General features: G+C 55.0%; 1 protein-coding gene across 2 annotated transcripts in view; it reads right to left on the bottom strand.

Annotated features, from left to right (window-relative positions):
* Positions 1-735: 735 nt before the first annotated feature.
* The window catches only part of LOC119099153 (kelch-like protein 17), a 36,557-nt gene continuing 27,215 nt past the window's right edge, over positions 736-10,077 (bottom strand). For both annotated transcript variants that reach the window (XM_037222257.1, XM_037222258.1), the window contains exons 12-14: positions 4,821-4,964; positions 4,278-4,458; positions 736-1,304 (exon numbers count right to left, since the gene is read on the bottom strand). In XM_037222257.1, coding sequence (XP_037078152.1) covers positions 1,131-1,304; positions 4,278-4,458; positions 4,821-4,964 — 499 coding nt within the window. In that variant the 3' untranslated portion in view covers positions 736-1,130. The remainder of the gene's footprint in view (positions 1,305-4,277; positions 4,459-4,820; positions 4,965-10,077) is intronic.

The raw sequence follows: 10,077 nt of genomic DNA, 5'->3' as shown, positions 1-10,077 counted from the left end.
TGCTCACAGGTTAAAAACAGGTGGAAAGCAGAGTCCATGCCAATGTTTGCTACATAGCCTTCGAAACGACATTAAAAGTCACAAGCTCGAATGGCTAGGTAAGCGCGATTTTTGAAGATCCTTATTCGAATCGCTCACTTAAATGCTGCAAATCAATCACTCACTGCAAATTAATGCTGACCGCTACTAGACAAAACGAGACAGAGCTGATAATCCATCTGCTAGCTGGAACATGAAATTTACTCGTGTTTAGAAACAGGTCAACAAGCATTTCATGCCCTGGAATGTGCAACTACGTATGAAGCAACAGGAACAGCGCTGAACGTAACAATCCCAGTTCTGCAAGGGCGGTGCACCCATAGTCGTGCTCCCATTCCTCCTGAATGATATCGTCCAAGTCGTGTCTGAACTAACTGCGCTACTTACCTTGTTCCCTCGTTGGAATAAGTAGCCTGATCACCAACCGTAGCCACTACCTAGTTTCGTTGTAATGCACCTCTCGTTAAACGCTCGCCAAGTGAGGTAACAGTCCGTTTCACTCGCAGTCAGAACGGCAAGGTGTATTAGCAGCCGCCTGTTTCAGTCCTCTCGGCGCTCTCTGGCAGTGCGGCCTGTTATTAGCTGCGCGCGGGCAGTGGTAAATTGGCAGTGAGTGGACACCTGTCCAAGCGGGCTGGTTTTCAACCCGGGCAAATCCCTCCCCGATCGCCCTGCGCGGAAAATGCTCAACGAAACGGCAGCTAGGCTCCGTGTCTTCGCTGAAGGTAGTCCTACAACGTTTCAGCCAATCTCTTGGAATAGGTGGGGCTTCAGGTTCTGTGGTGTGATCCGGTTCCGCACAGGGGTTGTTGAATAGTGGCGCCTGTGATGGCCGCGTGTGCGCTGGTGAGTAGGTCTGAATTGGGTGACAACGTAACGAACACTGCAATCCGACTGCTCTGAATACCACCGTAGGGCAGGGGTCAGACCCCTGCACAACGCTGCATCTGACTTCTTGACCGGACAACTGCCTCGCAACAGGCTGTGGATCCCGCCATCTATCGGCATCTGCCTCAACTGATAGAGGTCAGGTCGTCCGGTTGGTGTCGCCGTCAGCAGATGCACCCGCGCAGGCAGCCGGCGGCCGACGATCACAAGGTGCCGCGGTGCGCCATGTCCAGGCGGCGGTCGCGGCGCACCTTATCGCCGCCGGCCGTCTCGCGCTGCCTGTTGTACAGGCTGGTGGGGCGCGCCGCACCGCTGGCGCAGGTCAGCGAGGCCGTCAGGGGTGCTGTGCTCCACTGCTTGCCGCGCAGCAGCCGTTCCTGACCGGACACAGGGCGTGCGGTTAGTGGGCCGCGAGTCTGGTTAGAGGTTTGCACCATCAGTTAGTGGGCTGCGGCTCCGGTGAGCAGGCATCGTCTCTAGTCAGTAGACCTGGTCTTCAGTCAGTGGCCCTCGTCCCTTGTCAGTGGCCGTCATCTCCAGTCAATGGGCCTCGTCTACTATCGGTTGGCCTCGTCTCCGGTCAACAATCCCTGTCCAAAGTCAAAACATCTCATTTCCAGTCAGTGGCCCTTATCTCCAGTCAGTAGACCTCTTCCCCAGTCGGTGGTTTTCGCCTTCAGTCAGAAGACCCCGTCTCCGGTCAATAGACCTCGTCTCCAGTCAGTAGACCTCGTCCTCAGTCAGTGGGCTGCGTGCCTAGTCGCGGGCCGCGTCTCCAGTTAGTATGCATGATCGGCATGCGTTCAAACGCTGGTCCACAGCAACAAGGCTTAGTGCTTCGTTGTTAAGGCAAGGGTTGGAATCTAGTAGCGGTTGGGTTTTTAGGGGCGCGTGGCCTGCAGCGGTCAGTTGGCATAACAATTCTGTTGAACAGCCTTCTTTGATTGGCGCAGCCACTGCAAAGGTCAGAGAGCGGACACCTTGGTCAATGCTTTGTAAGTCAACAAGGTATCGGCAAAGCAAGGTCGCTGGTCAGTAAAGTTTCTTACAGAAATGCAAATTAAAGTAGTGGAAATTCTGGGGTCGGCGTCGGTGAAGCGCTTCCACGGAGTCAATGCGGGGCAATGTGGGGTTTCCAAACCAGTCTTGTCAAAATGAGGGCACTGGTCCAAATGGGAGCCAGCAGAGCTTCAAGTGATCTTGGTTGCACCGTCATTATATTGAATCGAGGCCGTGCTGACAAGTGAGATGCATAACGTCTGGTTAATATTTCTGTTACCGTCAAATTGTGAGAATGTGATATCAGCAACAAGGCGAATAACGCCATGAAACTACCGCCAAATTGTGAGATTGTGATATTAGCAGCAAGGCGAATAATGAAAAAACAGCGATAAACAACATACGGGACACCTAGCCTATTTAAGCGGTTGCGGCTCACGCAGCTCTTCCGTCCATGCGCTACTTACCAGTATAATAAGCAATACGCCCAGAAACCGGTTGCAATAAAGGTAGCACTACGTTGGATGCAGCAGACCCATACTGGACCATGCGTGCCCACTAGCAGGACTCACATTTTGATATGGGTGTATTCATTCAGGAGGAGGAAGGCTAGCGGACATGCCCCACAATTTTGCCGTACAAATATTTTGTGACCTCCGATCTTGCCTGTAGAATGCTCGTGCTAACCCTTTTTTGAAGCTGAAAATTACATGAACATAAAAATTAATTTTCAGGTCAGGTTGTCTCCCGAGATGTCAGCATGGGCCGGCCATCTTCATTTGTTCTCCGACTTCAGAGACGTTATTAAACCCACGTTGGGAATATCATCAGAGACCCCGCATACGGACACCATGTTTGGCTATGCGAAGCCTCCTTCTGTCGGTTTGAATGACATCACCAGCTCAAAGCCAACTTGCCAACCTCTCCCCACAAGCCCAAAGTCCACCCGCAGTGGTTTTCCAGTTCGTATTCAGCGCACATATAGGGATAGATACCACAGATTGAGCCACCTGCACAGCTTGGGATGCTGTCCGGCACCGGGCACCAGTCACCGGACACCAGTCATTGGGCACCAGTCAACGGGCACCAGTCGTTGGGCGCCAGCCATCGGGCGCCAGTCATCGGGCACCAGTCACTGGGCACCAGTCAGCGGGCACTAGTCATCGGGCACCAGTCATCGGGCACCAGTCATTGGGCACCAGTCATCGGGCACTAGTCATTGGATGCCAGCCATTGGACACCAGTCACCGGGCACCAGTCACTAAGTAACAGACGCTACGGTTTGCCGGATGGCCATTCAGTCAGCTTCATTACAAAAATACGCTTTTCATGTCAGAACCGACCGCATCCATATCTGTATCGAACCGCGCCCGTGTCCCTCCTCCGGTCTCAGCATGATCTGCTCGGAAGTCAGCTGCCTGATTATCCTGGCAGAGGTGTTCGTGGGACGACAAAACACCGGAATAAAGAATGACCGAATCCTCTGGCGAGCCCAACCCAGACCGTCGCAGCACTGCGAACCCATGCAGCTGGCAGGGGCTACCTGTCAGGTAAAGACACTATGTGTGCACAGCATTGCGCACGTATAGTATTGTGGTTTTGAATGCGACCTTCGCGGTACAGCATGCAAAGAAACAAATAGTAGAGAGGGACGAATCATTTAGTGTACCACAACTAAACATATAGAATAAAGGCACGCTTCGCAATCAGATACAAAGTCATGTTGCAGGGGATGGTCGCTGATTGCATGGGACAGAATTAAGCCATAAAGAGGCTCAGTCCTGTCCATCACCCATAGTTCTGCATCACACCATCGGTACACACAAAAAACGGTTACACTCAAAGGCTACATATGTAAACGTTTCCATAGAATTAAGCGTTGGGAGAAACAGCCGTCAAACAACTGAAAGGTACTCCTCATCTAAGCTGAGATCTGCATAAATGTCATCTATCTACTACAAATAAAAATATGCGAGCCATCTGGCTATTTTTTTCACGAGCATGCGCATTCTATGCCACTCGTTAAGAATAAATATCAGAATCACACTGTCATCACTCACTAAAGAACATCACGTGCCCCACTACTAAGGATACATATGCGACACATCTGGCCGTCTCTTTCAATGGGCTACACTTGTATCAAAACACAACGGTCCTTCCGCCACCAGTCCTCCACTCCGAGTCCGGTAGAACCGCACTGCCACCTACGAGCGACACCAGAACCAGCGCTCGCGCTGCCACCTAGGAGCGGCCCCCGGAACCACGACCGTGCTGCCACTTAGGAGCGGTCCCGGAACCAGCGGTCGTGCTGCCACCTAGGAGCGGCGCCAGAACCAGCGGTCGACACTCACCAGGCTGACACAGTGAAGCACGGCGGCGCCCACCGAGCTGCGCCGACTGTTCATCGGCGGCTCCTGCTTCCAGCGGTTCAGTCGATCGTCGTAGCTCTCCACCGAGTTGAGGCTGGAGCTGCCGTCGTTGCCGCCCACGGCGTACAGGCGGCCGCCCATGTAGATCAGCTCATGGGTGGACCTGCGGCGGGGCGGACGGCGCCGGCGCGCTTCAGCCGTCTGCTGACGTGCTATGTTTGACGACATTCGTCGGGCCGTATGTAAGCCTGCGCCGGGACCAACGTCACCCGCAAACCTTACCTGTATTGCAGTCACCAGCTCGGTGACGTCATCCATTTACCGCTTCAGACAGCCCGCTAGGCTATAACCAGCGTGACATGAGTTCAGTTCAAAGCTGACAATCAGCACAGCCTAAATCGATTCGACTACGCAATGCAGGCACCGCTCGTAACGTACGCACCGCCCTGCAGTGCAGCCTGTAGCCTGCGTTACCGCACGCCGTCCCAGACCTGACCTGACCTGACCTAGTGCGGCGGCTCTGACCTGCGGGACTGCATGCTGGCGACGCTCTCCCAGGTGTTGCTGCGCAGGCTGAACTTCTCGCCACTGGACTGACACATGGTGCCGTCATTGCCGCCAACGCAGTAGAGCCAGTCACCGACGGCCTCCACGCCGCAGCTGCTCCGTCTGGCGGACAGGGGTCGGTGGTGGGCGGGCGGCAGCCGAGGCCGACCATCGCAGCCGCTGACACAAAGCCGCTGACACAGAGGCGCTGACACAGGCGCTGACGCAGAGGCACTGGCACAGAACCGCTGACAGAGCCGCTGGCACAGAGCCGCTGACACAGAGGCGCTGACGCAGAGGCACTGGCACAGAACCGCTGACAGAGCCGCTGGCACAGAGGCGCTGACACAGAGCCGCTGACACAGAGGCGCTGACGCAGAGGCACCGACACAGAACCGCTGACAGAGCCGCTGGCACAGAGCCGCTGACACAGAGCCGCTGACACCGGCCGGCGGTGTCTAGCGGAGCGGCAGCTCGGTCCATGACCGCAACGGAAAGAACCCAGGACGTGCGAGACTCGCATGGACACGTGTTTTGCATCGACACATGCTGGCTCCCGTCACAATCCAGCAGACGCCAACATTGCCTGATGCACGTCAGCTGATCTGTTGGGTGGCCCACATAGTTGAGAGCTCATATAGCCGAAGGCTATATGAGCTGCACTTTACTCCACTTTTCCAGGCCACACACCCCATTACAAACTGCATTTCGCTTCCAACTTGGGCATATTTCCCGCCGTCCTCCTGAAATGCTGGTCGAGACACAGATGAGGTGCTCCCACGCGTGAGAACGGAGTCCAGCGAGCGCCGCCTTGTAACGAGACCGTCCTGCTCTATGGTGGGCTGTCTTATGCTTTCCAGAATTGGAAGGTGGAGTAAGAGCTTGCTCAGGATTGCTTTGAACGTATTACGTGTAGACTGCCGCTTTAGTGGTCCCTCAACACGCCACCGGGTGGCCGGTTGAATACCACGCGCCCGGGCAGCGTCGTATTCGAGGTCGTATTCAATGCCGGTGACGTCGACAACTCGACCCCTTTGAAATGTAAAAAAGTAACAGCTAGAGACAAAAATCCACAGGGCATACATGGCTGTTTGAGACTTCGTTTGTGCGAAATTTTAACATTTCTAGGTCGTAACCTCCGGGTCAACTAAGTTTAAAAAGGTCAAATACCAATTTATTATCGGAAGTGTAGTCAGACCCGACGTAACCAACGTAAACCACGATATCTTTTTCAAGCGAAACATCATCCACGGCCATTTCAGGTCAGTGATTTCATCTGACCTTTGGAAGGTGAAAATAATGATCGGGATGATTATTCCTAATTATTGTGACGGTTGATATTGATAAGTTATCAACCTAATTTCGATTGTGACGTTCTCTCTGCAGTCACCTCAAGGCCGTGTGACTTTCTCTGAAACTTTCTCATTGCATTAGCCTGCAGACTACACAAAGAATTGACTTCGCTGGCAACTGTGGCCTGGCTTTTATCGGCTACAGGTGAGAGGTCTTGAAAATGATCGTGTTTTCTGGTCCTGTGGGATCGGTCACTTCCTCACAGTTAAACAAAGACTGACATTACCGCGTTACAGCATTCGGAAGTTATGTTGGCAAGGTGGGAATGGGGGCGTCAAATCGATCCGCCCATCCCATAGCGCCTTAATCTAGCACGGCAGTGTCATTACATAATGTGACATGTCAGCAGATAACTTACTCTCAACGCATAATGCATGCATACATAACGGTTGGCGATACGCCTCTAAATACGGCAAAAGCAGAAGAATTTAGACCACAGGCTTCCAACAGAGGATGACAATGAAAAAATGAAACCCATAAAAAGCTGAACAAACGTGACGTAAATGATCAATTCCGGCTTTAACCACCGGACACAGTTGAAGCAAGTTGCGGCAATGACCGAATATATTGCCAATTTGGTCCATGTCGTCTGCACGCGGTCGGTCTATTGACTAATGGCGACCGGTCCCACGCTCCGTCAAGTCGTCGGTGGCAGGCTTGTACCACGGCGGCACCTGTCATGTCCCTGACACGCCACTGCTGACACAGCGGCACGCCGGCGTCGTGGCCCGCCCGCAGTACACGGGCGGTCGTCCACAGCAACAAAGCACGACCTGCAGCCATTACACCGAAGTCGTCCACACAACACAGCAGGAGCCGCCGGGATTACACAGGCGGCCGTCTTCAGCAAAAAAGGCGCGATTTGCTAGGATTACACGGAACTCGCCCCCACAACAAAGAATGAACCGCGAAGATTACACGGAAGCCGTCCCCCAGAATAAAGCACGAACCACTAAGATTATGCGGACGGCTGTCGTCTTCACAGCAAGAGTCGTCGAGATTATACGGAAGCCGTCCCCCAGAACAAAGCACGACCCGCCGGGAGTACACAGACGGCAGTACCCCCAAACAAGGCAGGAACCACACGGAGTACACAGACGGCCGTTCCATACAACAGAGCATGACCCGACTGGATTACACGGAGCCGTCTCCCGTAACAAAGTACGAACCTACTGGAACACACGGTCGGCCATTCCCTAAAACAAAGCACGGCCCGACTGGAACACAAGGACGGCCGTTCCCTACAAGGCACGGCCCGACTGGATTGCACGGAAGCCGTCGCCCAAACAAAGCAGGAACCACCGGAAGTGCATGGACGGCCGTCCTCGGCGAGGAGACGCGGCACCTTCGCCACGGACACCACTTCCACGGGGCTGACCGACACAGCTGCCCGTCAACTGGTGCCGCAGCCGGCGGCGGCGCCACACACCACCGCCGCGCCGCCTCCCCGCTCGGCCGGCCGTGCCGAGTCCTCCGACGCGCCGAGCTGCCCGGTGGGGGCGGCGGTGTTGTTTTGTCCGGCGGCCGGCGTCGGGGACAGCGGGGTCCCGGCGGCCGGGCGCGGCTCGATGATCGACGCCGGCCTGGTCGGCGCGACGGGCCGTGTTTTGACAGCGCGCCGCCCCACTGCTGTGACGGACGAGCCAGGCTCACGCGTAGACGGCGCCGCGGCCGACCAGCCACACAAGGACGCCGGGCACGTGCCGAACGTAAACGCACTGGACTGGACGGAAAGTCGCCGAACACATGCCGAGCGTAAACGCACTGGACTGGACGGAAAGACGCCGAACACATTCCGGACGAAACCGCACTGGAATCGACGGAAAGAGCTACAGTGAAATCGATGACCGACAGCGTAGATGCATCGGATTGGGTGGACACAGGCAGAACGTGTTAACAGAACAAAGGCACAGGGATGATAGGCTATAGCCGTACGGTGGCTGGCATGAGCGTTGGTAGCCGATTCAAATCGCCGCTGTGCTACTGTGATGTAGGTTTGCGTATGCCGTGCGTTACCGATGAATACGCATATCTACACGTTTCGTTCATAGAAATGGGGGTCTGAGTAAGTTGATGAAAGACATTTTTGGGTCGTTACCTATCAAGAAGGTATTTACTTTGCCTGCGGGCTATCGTACCTGCAGGGGAGGTCAGAAGATGGAAGCTCAAATTGGAGTGATGAAGTGATGATGTCCATTTTGGGTGATGCATTCTGCAGATAATACAGATAGCACCAGAAGGTTTAGGAATCTTACTAACACATTTCTCTGTCTTGCGCAATGAAGCGTTCATAATATCACTGAATGCCAAATAGGAATAGCTTGAAACAACGAGCATCGAGGGAGTCAATTAAAAATAACAAGATGCTCCAAACCATTAACAAGCTGACCAAATGCCTAGTTCTGAGATAGGGAGCATTGGGGCTGCCCTACACACTCTCACCGCTACTCTGCGCCGTTTTTACGGGCCACACTGCTCGCGCGGACGCTGCAGCTGGCGGACGTAACTCCTGCACAGCGCTCGGCCTGCTCGAGGAGGCTCACCCACCAGACAACAGAGTCGTGACGCGGGGACAGACATGGCAGATCGTGACAGAGATGACGTGGGATCAGGAGAAACAATGTGTCGCGTGATCTGCGGGTAAATTTGCGGACAAATTGTTACGCAATGTCTGTCCAGAAGAGCGAGGAAGCTGCCACCGCTTTCGCAAACCCGTCGTCTCATCCCTCTCTCCCATCAAACACCGGCGGTGATTCGCACTGACACGACGTTTAGCTTCGTCGAATCCAAACATGCATCACGCCACACCCACACCTAGAACCAGCTACATGCTGCCGATGGACGGAGTTTGTTTTACACGACAGGTCAGCCATGAATCGCGGCTGGAGCTCTCAGCGACCCCGGAACAACGGGCGTCGCGAGTGGGCGGCCACCAGGAATAACAAAGACCTCTGACCCGTGCCAGCGGGGCGTCCCGGGCGCCAGCGTCCGGAGACGCGTCCCGGGCGCCAGCGTCCGGAGATGCGTCACGGGGCTCCGGCGTCCGGAGATGCGTCAAGGACTCCGGCGTCCGGAGACGCGTCACGGGCTCCAGCGTCCGGAGACGCGTCACGGGCTCCAGCGTCCGGAGATGCGTCACGGGCTCCAGCGTCCGGAGACGCGTCACGGGGCTCCGGCGTCCGGAGACGCGTCACGGGCGCCAGCGTCCGGAGATGCGTCACGGACTCCGGCGTCCGGAGACGCGTCACGGACTCCGGCGTCCGGAGACGCGTCACGGGCTCCAGCGTCCGGAGACGCGTCACGGACTCCAGCGTCCGGAGACGCGTCACGGGCTCCAGCGTCCGGAGACGCGTCACGGACTCCGGCGTGACTCCGGCGGTACGCCGCTCATTCCGCTGCGTTTGCACACCAGGTCGCTAACTTTTTTTGCTGAGGGATAACCATGCCTCTTGCGGAGGCACACCCCTTGCAGAGCTGGTGAAACCCTCTTGTCTATCCTCAGCTTCCTCAGATTTTGGAAAAGCTACGCAATTGATGGGTTTTATTTTCCCATTGCATAGCGGGCGGTGGAAAGATGATCTACAGTCCCTTGTAGCGATGCCCATAATTTCATCGAGCACAATCCTGGCCCAGGATGAGAATTCCAATAACCATCTGCATGAAACGTACCGGGCGTCACAGTGGAACCCAATCTTGCCCGAAATGTTTGAAATGAATCAACCGAGTTCGTGTGGCCTCCTATTCCCATTATACCAGAATGCATATGAGTACGACTATTCTTCAGATATTTGTATGCAGGATTTATTCACGAGACAGAGAGAGAGAGAGAGGGAGAGAGAGAGAAGAGAGAGGAGAGGGAGAGGGAGAGGTGAGAGAGAGAGAG

The sequence above is a fragment of the Pollicipes pollicipes genome, unplaced genomic scaffold (assembly GCF_011947565.3).
Source record: "Pollicipes pollicipes isolate AB1234 unplaced genomic scaffold, Ppol_2.1 Scaffold_4740;HRSCAF=5597_pilon_pilon_pilon, whole genome shotgun sequence".
NCBI lineage: Eukaryota > Metazoa > Arthropoda > Thecostraca > Pollicipedomorpha > Pollicipedidae > Pollicipes > Pollicipes pollicipes.
Note: the sequence above shows the minus strand (reverse complement) of the source record. Positions and strands in the feature narration are given on the sequence as shown.